Source organism: Macrosteles quadrilineatus, unplaced genomic scaffold (genome assembly GCF_028750875.1).
Source record: "Macrosteles quadrilineatus isolate MER2022 unplaced genomic scaffold, UCM_ALF_1.0 Scaffold_3__2_contigs__length_128488019, whole genome shotgun sequence".
NCBI lineage: Eukaryota > Metazoa > Arthropoda > Insecta > Hemiptera > Cicadellidae > Macrosteles > Macrosteles quadrilineatus.
In genome coordinates this window covers 74,518,576-74,539,364 of record NW_026542596.1, presented here as the reverse complement: position 1 = coordinate 74,539,364, position 20,789 = coordinate 74,518,576, and the positions used below count along the sequence as shown (strand labels likewise).

The following is a 20,789-nucleotide window of genomic DNA, read 5'->3' as shown; positions in this document are numbered from 1 at the left end:
AATTGCATTTAAAAGTGAAAGCATATTTTCACCAAATCAGTATGGGAGTTGGAAAACGGTATAGGTTACAAAATATAATAGATTAGTAATATGTCAAATAAATTTATCTAGAATGGCTGTCCATCCATTAAAGTATCCACTGAGGGGAAACGGACTTTCGGCCTGCGCTGCCCCTGACTCGGCCTGGGCTGCCCCTATTATGTGGTGTAAAGGGTAGGTTTCTCGGGAGTAGGTACCTGACCTGAGCTTGCGCTTTACCCACTAAATCCCAGGAAACTCCCGGAAATACCTGTGGGGTGGTGGACAGGGTCGTCGACACAGGAAACAGGGCAAATAGCATTGGAGCCAACCTTCTAGGAAATACATTACTATTGTATTAGAATACTGCTGTAATCTTTGGCATTAACGACTCAGAAAGTGATGGTGTCTACGGGTGGTGGATATCCGCCCCAAATAAACCTATTTTTGTTTCAAAATTTTAGATTAAAAAATACGCAAATTCTTACTACATATAATAAATCTTTTATGCTTCTTTTAATACTGTATATGATAGTGGTTTTTAGTACTGTATTATGACAAATTTAAATGTAAAATACTTGCAGTTATTTGAACTTGAATTCATTATTTCTTAGGCCGCGAACGCTAAATATGTAACAGATGTTCGTGTACAGTAGTTAAACAATAAAAAATAGTGCATTTCATCACTAGAGGGTACCTATTTAACAGTACTGTATTACGAAACGTTTATATGTAAAATACTTGTAGCAATTTGAACTTGAATTATTTATTTCGTTGACCGCGAACACTAAATATAAAAGTAACAGATGTTTGTGTAAGGTAGTAAAACAATACAAAATAGTGCATTTCATCACTAGAAGGTGTCTATTTAACTTTACTGTATTACGAAACCTTTAAATGCAAAATACTTGTAGTAATTTTAACTTGAATTCTTTATTTTGTTGGCTGCGTACGCTAAATTTTGGCCGTAAAAGTTTAATTTTGATACTTACTTGTTCTGTGTTATTTCACCTAATAACAACAGTACAATTCCATCCAACATAATTTTTGTTGGAAATGCACAATGTTGAATTGTGTGTTCCAATTATTAAATTGCAAATTACATTAATTAATTGTTGAATGAAATGCATAGGGGCATTTAATTCCATCCAACTGAATTTTCTGATTTTGTATATAACAAACTGTAAATTTCTTTTATTGATTGTAAATATCTACATCACTAGAAGCCTTTTTGTAGTAATTGATCATTTAAACACTGCAGTTACAAGTTTAATTTTAATATTTTGTTGTACCAATACACCAGACTGTTAATTAATATATAGGATTATATTTTAAACGCATTTTTATAACATACTTGTCTCTTGTTACATTGGTTTAGTTTTTAATTTCGTATTTTATACTTAGTGTTTATCTGGTTTTTACATAACAAATTGTTATTTACTTTCACTTTGTATTTGCTTGTAAATAGGACACTACCAGAAGTTTTTTTTAGGTAAACATTATTTTAAACACTGCAGTTTTTTGTTTACCTTACACCAGACTGTAATTTAATTAAAGTAGACCTATCATTATTTTTATACTACGTCTCTTGTACTACGAATGTACATTCAGCTGTTAAACTACAATTCACACTTTAAACTGAAACAAGAGGTTCTACCCGTGAATTCACGGGTGAACAGAAACCACCATTAAATTAATTTAATCAACTTTGACTTTATATTTCATTTAAAGGGCCCAAGTTCGAGAAATTTTCATGTGAAAGGATGTTAAAGGCAGTGGAACCTTCATACCTTACGTCCTAAGGTTGGCCGAGGTTGTACCTGTACACGCAGCTCTCTTTCACGACATCTTTAATACTTTTCAATGAAATTGCGATCTGTTAAAGATCGGTGACAACCTCTTGGAACGAACAACATACATGGTTTGTTAATCTCATAGTCATCATGGTTCGAACACCTTTAGTTACTCACTTGTAACAAACAGCTATAAATAGCTTCACTGTCCATTCACCGCGACTCTTTTAAGAACGTGAAAGTAAATAATAAAATAAGTAAACAAAAATGTAAGCAAACAATAGTTATTTGTGCAACTAGTGAGAAAAGTGAGCAATTGACTCACTCGAGAGAAATCCTTACTCACGAGCCGTAGGCGAGTGAGGAATGGTTTCTCGAGTGAGGCAATTGTACTTTGAACTCGAGTTGCACATTATACTTTTCCTACTGTTACCATAGAACAAATAAATTTGTGAAGAAACATAACCTATTTTACACAGAAGTGAACTTTTAATAAAACATTTAATGTGAAGAGACAAATACAACAGTACAACAGCTGACCAGCTGATTTACAGCCAGTGCTGCCAACGCATTTAGCGCGCATATGACGTTGCCTGCGTGTAACGCGCTCACTATTTCGTGCCTTCACGTTGCATATCTGGAGTGAGACAAAGTAATTAGAGTGAGACAATGTTAACATTGTCTCACTGATGAGCGAATTGGCCACTTTGCTTTCTCAAATCAGTGAGAGAACATGTACATTGTTAGGTAACTGTAGGAAAACTATATTGTCGATTGCATTGGCCAGCTGTTGTTCACTAAATTAATCAAATAATAACTTCCAAAACATGCAAGGCGTAGCCTTTTGAAAATCAGCCTGTGGGGCAGAGCCCTTAGGGAGTTCGTTCATATCAATACTTTTCGGCAAAATCTACACACTCTAAGCTTCATTTTGATATGCCATATGCCTATATTTTTATTTGGTAAATGGCCTTAACCGTTTACATAAAATTTGATTGTATCACTGTAATAATATAATATACTGTTGTATGGATAATATTTTTGTACTATTGAGTGGATGGATTCTTGTAAACAAGCCTTGAAATCATATTAAGTGAGACTAATTCGTCAACGTTTGTGATTTATGAAAGCTATAGTGACAATAGGCGGATGGTGGCCCCACCTTCTGCAGTAGCCTATCTATAAAAGCTATAATGTATATACAAAACTATAATATCTATAACTAATATTATGATGGTCAATTTATACATATCCACTGTTTTTGTATCTTGAACTGAGGTGACACATATGTCGTCAAATCGTCGTTAAAATTGGTTAAAAACTGTTTAAATATACAACTTTTAGCACGGTGTTTGTAACTAAACTATAGCCTAAACTTAGATTTAAATCCATCTAATACCTGCTCTTGCTCTGGAGTACTCTGGGGCTCAGGTCCTTCTTGGAAGTACCGTACCTAATCCTATTCATAGTTTTTGGCCAGCTTGCTGTGTCAAACACCCCATATCACCCCTTCCCTACTTCCCTCTTACCCACAAAATCTTTTCAATTTACCTATAGGGAATCTTTTGGGGACAGCAGACTCAGAGCTACCCACGTTCCCTATTGTTTGTTGCGGAGGGTAAGTTTCTCATAATCACCCCAGGCCGAAAGTCCTACACTCTCCACTGAGCTCCCCTGTGCATCCAAGAGAGCGTGTAAAAAGCTGTGCTTTAAGCCGTGTTTACACGAAGCCAGTTGGTGGGCAGGATACTTGCCTCAGGTAACTTGAAATACATTAGAGGCAATTATTAGTAACCTGCCTGCTCTACTGGCCTCATGTAAACACGGCTCTACTTCATCCAGTAATATTATAATTGGTTTTGAATCCATGTGATAGTCTTTTATTATTAGCCAAAAACAAAGTTAAGGAAAATTGACGATTCTGCAAAGTATAGATCTCGCTCTGTGGTAAGATTTCTTTTGCTAAAAGCGTCAACCACCAATTTTCAGTTTTTAAGTTCTATTTTGTGAGTGTTTGTTGCATTTTTTATGTTTTTTGTAAGGGGACAGTCCAAACCCTATACCATATCTAACATCACTTTTGTTAGATAGGATTGTTAATTGTTAGTCCATTTACAAATTGCATTTGTGTCCAGTTACGATATATTATTTAACCAAAACAGAGACTTTCAGATTTGAAGGTGAGTGCTATTACCACTCGGCCACCAAGACAATTAAAGCCCATTATCATAATCAAGTGTCAACTTTCTTCCACCAGGATAACATTAAAACAAGTGAATTGTAAATTGAAGGTAATTGATATATTATGTGCTTGAATTACCAAGAGAACATTAAAAAAAATTTCTATTTAAGGTTTGCAGATTAACTTACCTTGCTTCAACAGGGACAAGTTCCAGTGGAGTTTCTGAGCTGATCCTGACCAAGGAACGTTGCAGCCTCCTGCGCGAGGGTGTGCGAGCGAGACCTTCCGACGTCGGGCTGAGCGAGGTATCCGTTGGGCTTACACATGACGAAGGCACTTCAGGGGAGGGGAACTGGATGTCAAGAGAAGTGAAAGAGATAAAAGGCATCGTAATTTCCTCTGCTTCAGAATTTGTATTGTCTTTTTGGACCCTTGGTTCGTCTAACAAAATGGACAGCATTGTACGATTCGGATCGAAATCCCCTGGCAAAGGCTTAACGTAGAGTGTACTTGTGCGTATATTTTTCAAATCCGGCACCTCTGTAAAGTTGTTTTCGTTGTTTTGCTTTGATATGGCTCGTTTAGCAGCGAGAGGAGACATGTAAAGTGGACTGCTGTAGGAGGATTGGTAAGAAGTCCCTTGGCTGACATCCGGAGGGGTTTTGTAATGTGCTGAGTTTCCATTGCTGGAAGTTGACTTGCTGGATTCCGTAGGGTTTGTTACAGGGGACGCACTAGTGGGAGTGTGGAAACACGAAGACGCTATTGAATCAGAGGGTCTTCTCTCTGAAGTTTCTTGAGGCGTGAAAAATCCTGGAGTACTCAAAACAGAATTGTCAGGAGGAGTTTTGTAGGGTGTTGAGCCATCCGGGGTGAATGTATAATATCCAGGAATAGTCAAGGAATCCTTCTTGTTCCCACTAACATCTTCTGGCTGTGTGTCTAGGTATTCATTTGACATAGTGATGAGATGAGACACAGTATCCTGGAGAATGTTGTAAGTGGGAGAGGTGATTCTTGGGAAATCCTCTTTGATGTTCTCCAAAGGATTTTGAAACTTGACACAAGGTGGGCTTTTAGGAGCCGCTTCTTTGGATGGACTTGCAGGTTTGATGTCTGGAAATCGGAAAATTTCAGGCTGCAGTTGAAGCGGTCGGCTGGTTGAGCGACTACTGCGGCGAGACGCAGGGTGGATGTCTGGGCTAGGGGTGGGGTCGGACAGCTGGCGGCGCACACTCGGGCTGGACACGGGGAGGAGGTAGGACTCAAATGAGTGAGCCTGGTGAGGGTAGTGGGGGGAGGCAGCGAGGCGGCAACCAGCTGACGGTGGGGAAAACTCATCTGGCACCACCTCTTCCTCCGGCAACACTGACAACTTGCGACATGACCTGAGATCAAAGATTAACCATAAGTAAAATTATTGTTCTGAATACATTTTTAGAGAAAAGTTAGAAGCCTTTTTGATGGTTTGAACCTAAACTCAGCTGTCCTTGATCATTGGTCTTACCAGCTGATCTTGGTAAGTAACAAAGCTGTCATCACATTGATTCAACACTCGATCCCTTACTCACTTATTCACTTTAAAACTAGTGCAACGGTGCTCGAATTCGAGCAATTACAAAGTACTATAGACGTTATTTCAAAACTAATAAGTCATAATTTTCGATGACTTATAAGAGTCAACTCAAAGGTAATTTAATCAATCACTCCACTCCAGTTATCGAAACTGAAAACGAACACCCTTGTGTGTATCACGTGTTTACTATGAACAGTTGTAATATAAAAAAAAAATTTGTCTGTTTAAGTAAACAAAATATTTTGTTCATAGGAAACACACTGGGATTTTGATAGCCTGTGGGGCAAAGACCGAGGACTTTTATTACAGGAATTGGTGAAAAGGGGGCGTCTATACAAAAAGTACTTAATTTTGACACATCGTTTGTAAAAATCCGTCCATTATTAACGGAGGAGGAGTGTTTCGTAGAAATCGCCTTCACATATTATATAAGGATAAGCATGCTGGTATTTTTGCATTGTAAAAATGTAATCTATAAGCTATTTAAAAATACAATAATCACCTAATGTATTTCTAAAGATGGTTGTCATAGTGAGTATTGCTCTCAATTGGGTTAAAAAATTACAATATTCAGTTTTGTTACCGGATTATTAAAATGTAAGATGTAATTTTGATGTAATAACCTCATTAGATGATTATGCACTCTAAGTATACAGTTTACAACAAGAACTCATCTTAAAACTGGAGGGCCGCATATATTTAAGGTAAAACTTTTTCAAAAAATGTTATTTTCAATCTAGTTCACCTTTAGGACTTTGCACCGTAGACCTTGCTGCTAAGAGTAGAGTTCAAGCGTTAGTTAGAAAAAGTAGATTAACCCATTGGCGCTGACTTACGAGAGTTACTCTTACGGCCGCCGCCGCTTGTGTCACCGCTATACGCAGCGCTACTAGTTATTTATTTGTTATTATTTTCCCCCATTTTTGTTTCTTCTTACTTTTATTATGTTTATAAATATCTTGCTTCTTGATTTGCGTATTTACTCATTTATTTTTAAGAATAACAAAACAATGTCGTGTTGCCATGGAAACCAGATATCACAAAAATCAGCTGTGGTAAAATAAACAAAAATTTTGTTTCTATGTTATTACTTATAAAAGTACACAACTTGTGATTTTTCTACGTAGGGTATCAATTGAACTTTATATTAGTAGTGTAATTTAGAATCTTGGAGTTTTAAAATCAAGTTTACTTTCAAAAAATTGTTTTTTAAATTTGTATTTTTACAATTTTTTTACACTTTGACCGTCCAATTAAAACTTGTTTGTAGACAATTTTATTGTGAACAAAATGGTGAAAGAATTATTAATTTGTTATCTAAGGTTTTCTTTATATAACAGTTAGAGTAAAAGTCTTCAAATTCAGTAAAATTAATTGCCGACAGAGGGTGCAATTCCTTCGGCAATTAATTCCTTCCCCAATGGGTCAATCAAGAACCTTGTTCTAAACAAAACATCAAGAAGTGCTACTTTATTGTTAATTTTTCAGCCACAGGTAATATTGACAAATTTTACATTTTTAGTGGAACTTGTGCTGCACAACACACTTTTGCTGCGTATCACACTTTTACCTTTACTGTAATCTGTATGTAGACTTACCTGTAGATATCAAGATCCATATGACCCAGCGGACGAGGCTCATAAAGTTTAGAAGCAACATCTTCTCCATTTCCTGGACACTCAGACTCGCTGGTCTAAAACAGCATCAACAGATTTGAAATAAAAACTAATCCTTGCTTTGACAGAACCTTGGTTATGGATCAAACTTTTATTTTTGCTATGAAACATGTTTAATAAAATAATGGTTCAGTATTATAAAAGACTAGACTATCCAATAAAAGTAGACTTCTCATCCCATTGTACATTTTTAAGCAAGCTTTTCGTGTTCAGTTCATGTACGGTGACACTGATTGCTAGTGTTGATGAAATTTTGTTTCTATTATTTTAGAAATCATGATTTGTGCCTTACTGTTTGGTTATATAACTAGGGGATGAGTTATATATTGTTAAGATTTGATCATATTATTTGCTTAAACATGGTTTTAAATGACTGAAATAACAAGAAACAAATTGTAAACAAAACACGACCTCTACAGTGCAGCGTACAGAACTACCAATAAAATTGGCTTCAGCTGTTCCATAAGGATGAGAAATATACTAAAGGAGTATGTTTTATCCAATGGTGTTATTTTACCTTATGGTGTAAAATGTACAAATTGGAAAACCAATAAAATCTATAGAAAAGGCGTAATGAATTACAATTGTAGAATTAAGGGAATAACATCAAGCTTATCTTAGAAGGCCATAGAACAACTCACATGAACACATGAAAAACTCAATATTTTGTCTCCTGGGGGACATTGTCAAGTTTAGAAAAAGAGAGAGACTCTTTCTCTACTCTCTTTCTCTCTCACATTCTCTATACACTTGAAAAAGTCCACCAGGATGTGTTCTATTGCATACCTGTACCTTTTCTAAGGCAAGCTAACTACTATTAACTTTATATTACAATTCAAAATTCTGGCCCTTTCCTTGAACAAAAATGTAACCTTAAAATTGTGAATTAGATTAGTCTTTTGCATTTCCCACTAAACACAAACCGTAGTTATTGTCTAGAACATAACTAAGAAACATTAATCAACACAAAGATTACCTGAGATCCCAAGGGACTGATTGGAGGAAGAAAGTAGTCTCCAGACGTTCCATTTGATTTACTTGTAGTTTCTGAAACAAATTGTAAAATAATTTCAGTACAAAAACTTCAGAGATAAATGATTTTAATTTTAATCCCTTAGTATTATTGTGGCATACCTTGCATAAGCTGTTCAATTTGGGTTTGAAAATAATAGGCCTCAATCAGTGCTGTAGTGGTAAATTTGTGATTGTGGGAACCCAGAACGCTCACTGTGGTTGTGGTAAAATATGTCTCTCTTACCAATATATAGGTTCTTTGGAAAAATCAGAGTGGAAACGCTGTTCTCACACATTCCCGCCTTACTACACCACTGGCCTCAATGTTATAAAAAATTTCATTTAATCATTTGGCTTTTTAATTTATGTCGTGCAACATAATTTCTTTATATGTATCAAAAACACTTTTGTATTCACCACACTAAATGGCGTTATACATCATAGAAGAATATAAAAAAAAACACTGTTCAATATTCTGGTTTAAAAAATGGTAAATTAAGTTCTTGCAATTTTACTATTTAAAACTGATAAGTACACATCTACAGCTCTTTTAAAACAAAATTATTTATCATTCAGAATTGATTTGAAAAATTATAAAAACATTTTTGACTGTACAGAACTGCTCTCTAAGAAAATCTTTAAGAAAAGGGCGATGTCTAAAACATTTTGACTCACCATCATCAGTTTGTACAGCGATGTTGACGATGGCGGGACAGGAAGAAGTAATCTGTTCCCAACCCTTGTCTAGACCCACTGCCACACATTCCAAGGATCTGCACATGGAGATATACAATATATATACCATATACACTATATAACAAACTCCTGGAACAACCACATACACAACCTGACCAAGAAACTTGCATCTGTGGTCTATGTAACAAAGAGGATGAAAAGAATAGGAGGTCTGGAAACGGCTAAGACAGCATACTATTCTGTAATAGAATCACATATAAGGTATGGCTTCATATCTTGCGGAGGAACATCAGAGGCAAACCTCAACAAAGTCATGGTACTCCAGAAAAAAACCGTCAGGGCTCTCTCTGGCCTTGAGCGCTTAGACAGCTGCAAGGGAAGCATTTAAATCCCTTAAGTTCCTAACAGTGACAGCACTCTACATCCATGGGGCTGCATCCCGAAAGCCACGAATGTTTATGGCTATAAGCTGGGGAACGAAAGCCACGACAATTAGTGAAGGGTCGAAAAGGTTTTAATCCTGGGGACGTAAGCCACGACTGCTGTCAGGTCAGGGTGGCAGCTCACAGGGAGAACGGGAAATTTAAGCTCCCTGTTTTACTTATGTATCTCAATCAACCAAGGTCGTCAGTCTAGTGTTTGTTTCAGCTCTACTAGTGTTTGTTACATATTTTATTCTACTGTCTAGTTATCGTTAGTGCATATTTGTTCTCTCTTACAAATATAATAATTAATTTCAAGCAAATAATATCTATGGATAAGGCAGCACGGTAAACACTAAACAGTTTTACTTTTTCTATTTAATGTCCTCAGAGTCCAAATATGTATTAAATCTATTCATATTTACTCAACGAAATTCGTTATTAATGTGTGACGGACGATTACTGAAGTTCAACTAAGGGAGAATTAACCGCCAAGATCTTCTGACTGTTCACTCTGAAAATATCTTAAAATCATGTTTGTTGCTAGAATACTATTGCTGATGTATAACTTAGGTTTACACGTTTAGACATATTTTTTAAATAGAAGGCTACAGTCAGTTCCACAATAACTTTATTGAAAAGTTATATGCAAATTTAACTTACATAAACACCGTGTATGATGTTTTATTGTGGTACTTATAACCCTCAGAGGCCCTAAACAGTTGCAGGTTCTCCTCAAATTACCAGTAAAAGGTGCTATTAAAACTTGATGTCATGCATACACATTTCTCTACAAAAACCTAAACAAATTTTGTAATTCCCTTCAAGCGCGTATAGTTGACACAATACGCCAAAAACATGAACTCCTATTAAACAGCAACTTATTCAACAGCAATTCCAAGAATTTGCATTTTTATTAGGCTATAAGTAGGAATGAACGGGATTGCACTTATAAACAAATTCTGATCTTTTTTCTTGAGCACCTTCTTCTTGACATTTTCTTGAATAAATAATCTTAGTAATTGGAGAAGGCAGGTACCATGCCTCAAAATAATATCTAAAATTCATAACTGCCATGACATCCCAAATATGAGGAATGTTACTAGTAGGGTTACGCAGCATTCAAATGACTAATTCCAAAATACCTCCTAATTCCACCCCAAGCCAGAAATCAGGTGTGTGCCCTATATGTTCTGTAAAATATTACATGCTCGGTATGGTGCTGGTTCTTTAAAACAAGTAGCCTACAGTAATGTATAAGACTTTAACCCAAACAATGTTATGCCATATTATACCATATTCGCCGCATCTAAGTTGGTATATACTAATATAGAAATAGTAAATATTAAAATAGGCCATTAGTGATACATAGTAGGCTCAGGCTGTATAGCTACAACACTATTTTCTGTAGGACGTGACAATCGCATTGGAACAATTATCGACGGGGTTTTTATAGTTACCTAATTATATGCATATGAATAAACGTGTGGGTTTATGTTAACTCAAATAAGTTTATTAACAAACCCATTATGTCCATACCCAAAAAGAATGAGAAATTTTCTTCCATATTATTAAAAAGAATGTTAAGAATACATTTCCTTTGTGTCTAAATTATATAAAAATTAGCTATAGGAGCTTTATATTTGAACAAATCCAAACAACCATATTATCTGAACTGTTTGGTTTTGAGGTGGCCCAATAGAGTTTTTTTTTTCATAAAAGTCAAACTCCAAACTTAAAATGAAAAAAAATTTGTAATATAGGAAGAGATAAAGTGAACAACAGAGAAAGTGCCCACATAGCACAGAATATTTATTTGATATCAAATAAACGTTCAATATATCAAACTATGTCAAATCAAAAGTTTGATATTTATTTGATATTCATTTAATGTTCAAAATGTCAAAGTCAAACAATGTCAAACTTTGAATATTTATTGTATCTTCAAAATATCAAAGTCAAATAACATCAAATTTAGAATATTATCTAAATATTCTTAATGTTAAAAATTTGATTTTCTCTTTGAAAATTTCCAAATATACTAGTTTTAAAAAGTTTTAGATTTAACTTTTTAAATTTTTTAGAGTAAAGAATTAGTCCCCAGCCTACAGTTTGTAACATGGAGGTCGGAGGTCAATTATCTCAAAATAATTAATAATAGGAAGGAACACTGAACACTGTAATTTTTAATTAATTGATGATGGATTTTGACTTTTCGCGGGGGGGGGAGTTGTTGGAACATCTGATATTTTTCTGAATCTAGGCTTACTACACATTTCAAGAAGAGTTAAAGGAAACACAGCTTTTTTAAAAGTTTTGTTTATTAATAAAAAAGTCAAACTCTTAACGATTGGCCTTATCATTTTATTTTTACTAGTAAATTAAACCAAACGTAAATTTAAATTTTTTTAAGTGTAATATAACTCTAAAAATATGTTAAGTATCTAGTTTGAGCTTGACTTGGCCCATTCGTATGAAAGGAAGAGAGGAAGACTGAAGACAAAACACCAACTTAATTCTAACCTAACTCAGCAAACAAAACGAAACATTACAATTACAATACAAAACAAATTACAAAATCCGTCGCACGACCAGTGGTGGCCAGTTTACTCACGGTGTGGATTTATTTATTTATTAACCAACAAATTGCCCATTTTGAGGGAAAGTACACGATTTATGTAAAATGTACCTATGACAACTAACTTGTTGAGTAGGCTACACAAGTAGTGAAAATAAACTATGGAAGCAACAAGTGTATCAAGATTCAAGAACAAGACATAACCTCAAATCAGTTAACTTAAGTGTGCTGATATTTTGTTTAGTGTGTGTCACTGTTAGTTTAGAGTTGTTATTTTTGTGACTGGGTATTGGCATAACCTACACCGAACATCTTTTCACGTTTTGATCCTTGGAGTCTTGGAGTATGTAAGTATAAGTCACTGTTAGTAACATAGACGTATTTTAGGCCTTGGCCTTACCTAGACCTAAGTTAAGCTACTGTACAAATTAAATTGGCCAACTTATCATTCCTAATGCCTTGTATAAATAGATAAATCTGAAACCTCAAAATAGGCAATCTGTTTTAGAGGAAGTATTTTTCTGCATACTAATTAGGCCTAGGCGTAAGCTACTAAGTTAGGCAGCTTGCTTAGTTCTTACTGAACCAGTAGTTTATTTAGCTTCAAAGGGCAACTTCCGGATGAAAATAGTGTTCAATATATAGGCTAGTAAGTAGGACTAACTTACTGGTTTACAAGGCAAATGGAATACCATACTGTTTTGTAATACCTTGTTAGGCTAATTTTGAAATATTACTAAGTTATGTGGGTTATATTTTACGTCAGTCACTAACGTTTATGTAAATTCACCATCAAGAATAAGTTAACTTAATTTAGGCTAGCCTAGGCCTAACATATTCTACCTCAACCAGGTTACAATTTACCGGTATTATAAAAGAAATAGCCTAGCCTATTTGAAATCCATTTTCCTTTATAACTGAATTGGGGTACACTTCCGTATCTGTTGTCAAAAACAACAGAATGAACATAGGCTATAACGATCGATATTTTAATTTGGTTGTTTTTGACAACAGATACGAAAGTCTACCCCTGTATTGTCTCTTAGTCTTTTGTATTTTAGTTGTTGTCTGCTTCCTTTACCAACCAATGATTAGGCCTAACTAATCTTGATACATATTTAGGCCAGAGAAAGGTATGCATGAATTTAACTAAAAGTAGTTTTCTCTCCATTGTTTCAGTTGATAACTCTGCAGCTTTGGTGGAAGTTATTATTTGGTAGCAGTGAATAATTTGCCTACGGTACCAATTCTCCCGAGTGACAAAGTGGCTGTCTAGCAGCCTGTAGGCTGGGAAGGAGGAATAAATTTTTCTTTTGCAATCTGCATCTGAAGCCAGCTATCTTGCGTAAGTTTTTTTTTTATTTACAATCAGACATTAATAATAGGTAGACACACATATATTTTAATTACGTTTTCTCAAAGTTAAAATAAGTTAAAATAAAGTTTCAATCTTAGGTGTTTTTAGTTCAATTTTTCTGTTTGATTCGCCATGACTGTGTATGTCTTTTTTGCCATAACGGGTACAGTTCCGCAGAGAACCTGCGATATATTATCGGATGAATAACATTATATATCAATAATTATCCGATTCAATACATCGTTCCCTATGTTTTTTCACTATGTAAACATCAAATTGAGTTATGATTTGCAGATTTGGTGAATTGGTTTTGCAATATTAATATAAAATCAGATATATATACCGTCCGATAATATATCGCAGGTTCTCTTAGGAACTGTAGATAAGTTAGGCTCTACCACCAAAACACAACCTAATTCATGATAGGTACCTATTGGGTAATAACGTAGCCTAAGGTTCATCACACAGTTAAGAGAGTTTCTCTTTTTTGTGACCCACTTATATAGGAAGTCTTTGATTTACACTATATAAATATTCCGGCAGTGCTAACTTGTGTAAAAGAAAACTGTATTAGTTGAATTTTTTTAAACGCACACATAGGCCTATACACACACCAAACTACATCCGACCGTTGCACTCATTTCAGTCAGTGCTCACCCCAATATTTGTCCGTTCAAGTGACTGAGGATTACTTTTACCACTACCTAGGTCAAAATTTTCAATTTTCAGATTTAGATTTAGCTTTAACAAGGCTACTCAAAAGAAGCAAATGCCATCAAAATATAAAATAGATTTCACTAACAAATATCCTAGTTGTAGGCTATCCTGGGTGTTGATCATGAAAATTAAAATATATACAAATTCTAGTGCTAATACTAATCTCTTTTATACAGAGGCAGGACCGGTACGCAAGAACACTAGGATCGTGGTGTAATGGAAATATATGTTGTTGCTACTATAATCAAGAATTGGCTTCGCCCAGCAAAGTTTAGGATTGATGCAAGGTAAATTTATTGTGTTATTTATAATTTAGGTTAAAGAAAAGATTGCTTATCTAATTACCTAATATAGAACTTACATTTTATTATAATTAACAGATTAGGCCGACATCTAACTACTGTGATGTTTTCTTTTCAAATTGTGAATTTTCAGTGACAGGCTATGCAAATGAGCAAAACTTAATCTGCGGTTTTATCCATCTCTTTTTTCTTTATTGTCAAGAACTCAATGCCTTATCGACAAATTTAATTATAAAGTACAGGTATAGTAAAAAAATAGGTCTTAAAAATGCCTAACGAAGGGGTCTCCAACCTACAGCCTGTGGGCTACATCCGGCCCTCGTGCAGTTTTATTCCAGCCAGCAGAAAGCCAGCATACGTTTTTGAAAATTATTATTTTTGATAGCAAACACCAATTATATTCTCCCACGATTGCGTAAACACGTGTGGTCAGGTGGTCTCAGCTATATCGTGATCATCTCCCGTGATCTCGCCAAGACTCACGAGCATATTATACTGCAGTCTCGACGGTGCCGTGATTGTCTTTTGCAATCCCAGCAACACCCTTCATTGTTGACCGTGATTTCCTTGAGGTGTAAAAAGAGAACTTTGTCAATGAATGCAGGCTCAGCCATGGGATATTTATTTACCTCGCGGCTCATACCATAATTAAGAGCAATTAACTGTCTCTTCCCCATTCAACAAAATTTGTGTACAATACCCTGTCTCCAAGTTGGCAGGTTAACGTATTTAAATAGGAACATAGTAAATGTCTCTCACTTGCTAATTTTTTCTCAATAGGCCTAGGGGAATATTAGTAGTAGTCAAGTAGCGGCAGATTAATTTAAATATATATATTTTTAATTGATCCTAATTGGCAGAACTACAAATTGAAATCTTAAACTAGCTGACATTTTAAGTGTCAAATTTTATAGCCTATTCTCACTAAAAAATCATTGAACTTTTTGTCAAAGATTTAGCTTAGAATGTGATTGCTTCTTAATTGCACATCTTTCGTTAGAATTAGAGGCATTTATAATTTTATTTTATGAACAGAACTATATTTTAGATTATTAAAAAAGGAAACTATGTAGTTTATTTGTTTATGGATAGATTTTGATAAAATTTGGCAAACTTATTTACTTTATCCTGTACTATTGACGTATGCTCAAAAAAACTTTTTACCTTCTCCATGGCTGCAAACCTAACCTTGTTAAATCTAATCTTCATTCAATTTTTATCTTGTATATTTTTTTATATCATCAGCAAGTTAGGTTAGCTTATGACAGTTTAATTTTATAATAGAATGCTCTCATTTTGTCCGTAGTAAACCTTAATTCAATTTTTTCACAATCAGCAAGTTTGGTTAATTTGGTTAGGTTACAACATTTTAATTTTATAATAGAATGCTCTCATTTCGTCCGTATCACAAAAAGCCTTTACCTTGTGACAAACGACAACTACAACCGCATCGATAGTAGATGATGTTGTGATTCGATAGAGTAGCGAACAATTAACGTTAGTCGCTAAATCGGTGGCGTTTTTAGACAAAAAAGTGCTCACCGAGGAAAAAGGGTTGGAGACCCCTTGTCTAACATATTATATTTTATCTATAGCTGTCTTAGAAAATAACTCTGTTAAACCTCTTTTACAGGAACAATAGAAAACTCAAGAAGGCCATTTGGGAGATGAAGAAGACCAGAATTATTTTTTTTGTAAATTGTACATATCTTTTTTATATTTGTGTTTAAATAATTTTTAATTAAACTTATTTTATCATACAAACAAAGTTTTTTCTTTAAAATGTTTTCCTTGAATGCAATTTTGTTTTAAACAAATATGTTTTGTGATACTTTTGTTAATGTTTTGTCAAATAAGAAATATATATATATATTTACATTTTTGGGTCACCCAAGAACTTTAACAAACTACCTATAACTTCAGAATAATAAGTCAAATCAAGGTAAGAACAGTAAAGAAGTCTGAACTGATATTATTTTAATCGCCATGAAATTTGAAATGTGAAAAAATGCAACCTAATTCTTCTAAACATATTTTACCAATAAATGTATGAGACATTTATTTGATATTCAATTTAATATTTATTTAATGTCAAATTAAGTGAGGTTGGACCTAAATTGACCATTTATTTGATATCAAATGAATGTTCGCGAATATTAATTTAATATTCGAATGTCAAAAATCTTATATCAATATTTATCACCATCATATTTAAAATGTGAATGTAAATTCAATCATATTCTCTTTATTATAGTTTACCAATAAATTTATGAATGTCAAATTTGATATTTATTTTATATTCAATTTGAATATTTATTTGATGTAAAATTGAGTGACGTTTGAACCTAAATTGAACGTTTATTTGATATCAAACGAATGTTCGTGAATATCAATTTGATATTCAAATGTCAAAAATTTGATAGCTATTTGATATCAAATAAATATCTGGTGCTATGTGGGTGAAATACAGATTATTATTAATGCAATTTTGAAATGTTACATGTTGGGAAATGTTAATAACTACAGGTGATAATATTTTGGTGACATGTTATAATTAAAGAAAATCAATCATTAGTTTACAATTTGAATTTGAATTAGTAATGGAATAAAAACAATAACTTTAAGACATACATATCTGGGTTACACATAAAGATACAAATTATTACATTAACATAAAAAATATATACATAAATATATACAAGTTACAAAAATCATGGATCACAAACATAGGGGAGGCAAATTATTATAATAAAGTTTTGTATCACGATTAAAAATAACTGTTCAGACCTTTAATAGTATCCATATCAGATTTAAAATGCTTTATAAGAATAAGATAACGTATACCGAGTACTAAAACCAAAAGTTTATTAAAAACAAGTTTATTAAATATGCTAAAAAAGTAGTTAAGGCTAATAGTTTTCCCCCCGCTTTGTACAAACATACGTACAACTTTAAATGAACAAAATCGTCACCATTTTAGGACAGTTTATGCCTACTGCTTCAAGTATCTTTTGCTAGCAGCAACAACGAAAGCCTTCCTAGACATTTCGCCTAGCAGGAACTTTCGTTTGGCATCCTCCAAACGCTCTTGGCTTCTCATGTATTTGGCACACAAAGGCCTTGGTGGTCCATTTAGTGAATTTATCTTGACATAGACAAATGTCTGGATGTCAAGGAGAACTCTACAAAAAGTACAAAACTGATGCGACATCCTAAATATGCCAAAATGTAAGGTTGACGCAGCATTCTAATGACTAATTCCAAGATACCTCCCTCCATGCCGGAAATCGGGTGTCAACAACCCTGCACTATGTTGTTACCAACCCCCGTAAAAATATTACACTCACTGGTGTATAGTGCTGGTTCTTTAAAGTAAAAGTAATGCATAAATTAATAGTTCAACCCAAACTATGTTAACCACATTCGTCACAGGTTATGTATGCTGATGAATAAGAACGGCTCTTACTGAATTTGCATTCTTCATCGACGGAGTAATTTTCCGATACTTAACTTGATTTCTGATAAGAATTTTAAAAATCTGCTTTTATATTTATAAATTATCAATGTGCACATTTGTATAATAATATGCTATAGTGATACATAGTAAGCAATATAGCAACATAATTGTTGTGTGTAGGGTGTGATAATCAACCTTAAAAAAATATTGACGGAGTTTTTAAAGTTATTTATAATAAATACGAATAAATGTAATTGTTTGGATTTTTGAAATTAAATATCGACAATAGTCACAGTTATTGTTTAACAAAAAAGAGTGATAGAAGATACACCACATCACTGCATTCAACATTACAACATGTAAAACTAAACATGTAATGGACTTCCGTCCCGACGTAAAACCTTGTATAACTTAAGTTTTATGTTTAACTTTTATCGTTAAATAAGCATATTATCTTCCATAATACTCAATACAATAAGGGGTTTTCGTCATACTAAAGCAAAAACACCGATATTTATACCACATGCGTTGCGGGTCTAAAGTAACATTTTTATTCCGAGTAAAAATAAGCTGTTGTAAACAGTCGTATATTCCGATTGTGACATCAATCACAATTATTTATAAATTGACTAAATAGGTTAAGTTTTAGCTTATTGTTGACAGTAGCTGGACATATCGATGTTACAATGTATTGTAAACACAATCGTAATAGAAGAAATTATTTAAATCCCTTCCTAAACAGCAACTTATTTACGTCAGCAGTATTGAAAACAAGTGGGAAGTTATACAATAAGGGTTTTCGTCAATATTCGTCAGCCTATGGCCGATCATGTAAATTATTCGTACACATAAGTACGTGTAAAAACCCTACACTTAAGTTTAGAATGAATATTGTTCATAATGGATCGAAAACAGTTTTATCAATACATACAAATTTATCTATTTACATATTTGATATTGATTCTACAGGAAATGAAACTAAAACAGCAAAATAATTAACTAAGTGATTAACAGTCATAATATACATGGAATATAGGGTTTCATTTGACTGCTCCCTCATTATTTTTAGCTCTTACGACTGTATTTGAAATCCGTCGAGACATCATCAAACAGCTTTAGCAAAATATTTGCGTACATCCCTGCATATTATAAATGTCATGTTCATGTGAAAGATTCCCGTTTCTCCCTCGCCCCTCCCAACTACCTGGCCCGCCGTCGTGGCTTTCGTTCCCAGGATTAAAACTTCTCAACCCCTCGCTAATTGTCGTGGCTTACGTCCCCCCAGCTTATAGAGATAGGTAAACATTCGTGGCTTTCGGCCTGCGCCCATCCATGGAGTTGTCCTGTACACAAAAAAACTTAACCTTCCCAGAAATGAGAATTTTTACTCCTACCACACCAGAAGAGCAGCCGACTACAGCCTACCGATCCACCACACTACACAATAATACAGCAGAAAACCCACTTATATTGGCCGTAAAATCATCAACTCTCCTCCAAACAACCTCAAGAACACAACAGGAAACCAACTCAAACAGCAACTCTGGGACTGGCTTGTGGACCGACAGGTGTTTTGGAATTTGCTTAAGGAATTTTTTACCAATTAATTATGAACTTTCAATACAAAGAAAATGTAAACTGTCAAACAATCTAAATGTTAAACATTCTGGGTTTTTGTGAAGCCATTGTATTTCTTAACAAAATTACAAATAAAGGAAACTGTCTATTGTCTATTGTCTATTGTCCATACATATATATATGTTGACCATTACGAAGAAGCATTGCAGAAGAAGCTACCTGCTTTTAATCTGTTACTCCAATGGCAAGAAAGCTTAGATGTTTTTAAATGAACATAAAGTAGACATTCCCCCTCCAATACGAATGTATTAATGTAATAAATTTCAAGTCAACCCTCTAACAATTAAATAACAACTTTTACAGCAAATTTATCTAAACATTTATTTTCACACAAAAAGTAAGAATCTGTTAAAGAAAGAGAGCAATATGTTTTTCACCTCTAAAGCACCAAATCAGAAGAGATGGACGGAATTATGATTATACTCTGAGCAAAGTGATGAGCTCTTTCACCTGTGGCAAAGCAAGTTCGCTCGGTTGAGGATAACACTTAATGGCGTTTCTCAGTTGAATACACTCGGCTGAGAGCTGGTCTAGTGTCCTGTGAGCTTAATGAGATGCGGAGAGTTTAAAGTTCTAAGAGTTGGTTTTTATTCGTTTATTTAGAAAATATCAGGATTTAAATGGTAAAAAGAAATGGTAATTTATAAGAATGTAGTCCACAGATTTGTAGTTTTGAAGGCAATTGTGTTTAAAGTGTTAGTTTGGTATTTTAAAAGTAAATTTAATTTGACCATCTTTGGAGTCTCGTAGATTTTTCATGGTTTATTTATGACTATTTCAACTGATTTCCCTAGTATTGCAATGTATGGTCCCTAGAGTTGTTGTGCACACTACCTCCAGTTATATTAAACTCATACTTGGTTTAAAATACCTAACTTGGTCTCTATTTTAGTTAAAAGTATTATGTTAATTTCTTTCACTCAGCTGACATAAATAAAAAAAATATGTTTTAAATTTACAAACTATTAAAATATTGTTTTCCTACAGTCACTCGACAAAGTTGACTTCCTTGTACTGTTTATAGTACAGGAAGCTGCTAATTGCTGCATATTTATACTTTGCCGTACGGTTTATACTTTGACGTATGGTTTATGCTTTGCCGCACATCAGGATTCCAACGAAACAACACAAAACAGTGTGTTTCTATTATGCAAGTAATCCGTGTACGCTTGGAAATAGGTTGGAAACACTTAAAGAAAATAATACTATGAGCAGCTGACTGACTATTATAACTACGATTTAACCTGTATTTTCGTGTTTATAGTTTTGCTATTTCTGAACTTTCTGGACTTTTCTTTTAAACGTTTTTAAAACATTCCTACAATCTTAATAAACAAGAAAATACCTTTAAAGCATTTTTTTT

The 20,789-nt window shown here is 34.0% G+C and overlaps 1 protein-coding gene across 5 annotated transcripts in view; it reads right to left on the bottom strand.

Annotated features, from left to right (window-relative positions):
• Positions 1-20,789, bottom strand: part of LOC128988525 (uncharacterized) — a 146,986-nt gene that overhangs the window by 90,010 nt on the left and 36,187 nt on the right. For all 5 annotated transcript variants that reach the window (XR_008490395.1, XR_008490396.1, XR_008490397.1 and 2 more), the window contains exons 6-9: positions 8,935-9,032; positions 8,222-8,292; positions 7,168-7,262; positions 4,182-5,381 (exon numbers count right to left, since the gene is read on the bottom strand). Coding sequence is in view for 2 of the 5 variants with exons in the window: in XM_054409900.1 (XP_054265875.1) it covers positions 4,182-5,381; positions 7,168-7,262; positions 8,222-8,292; positions 8,935-9,032 (1,464 nt within the window). In the remaining 3 variants the exon portion in view is untranslated. The remainder of the gene's footprint in view (positions 1-4,181; positions 5,382-7,167; positions 7,263-8,221; positions 8,293-8,934; positions 9,033-20,789) is intronic.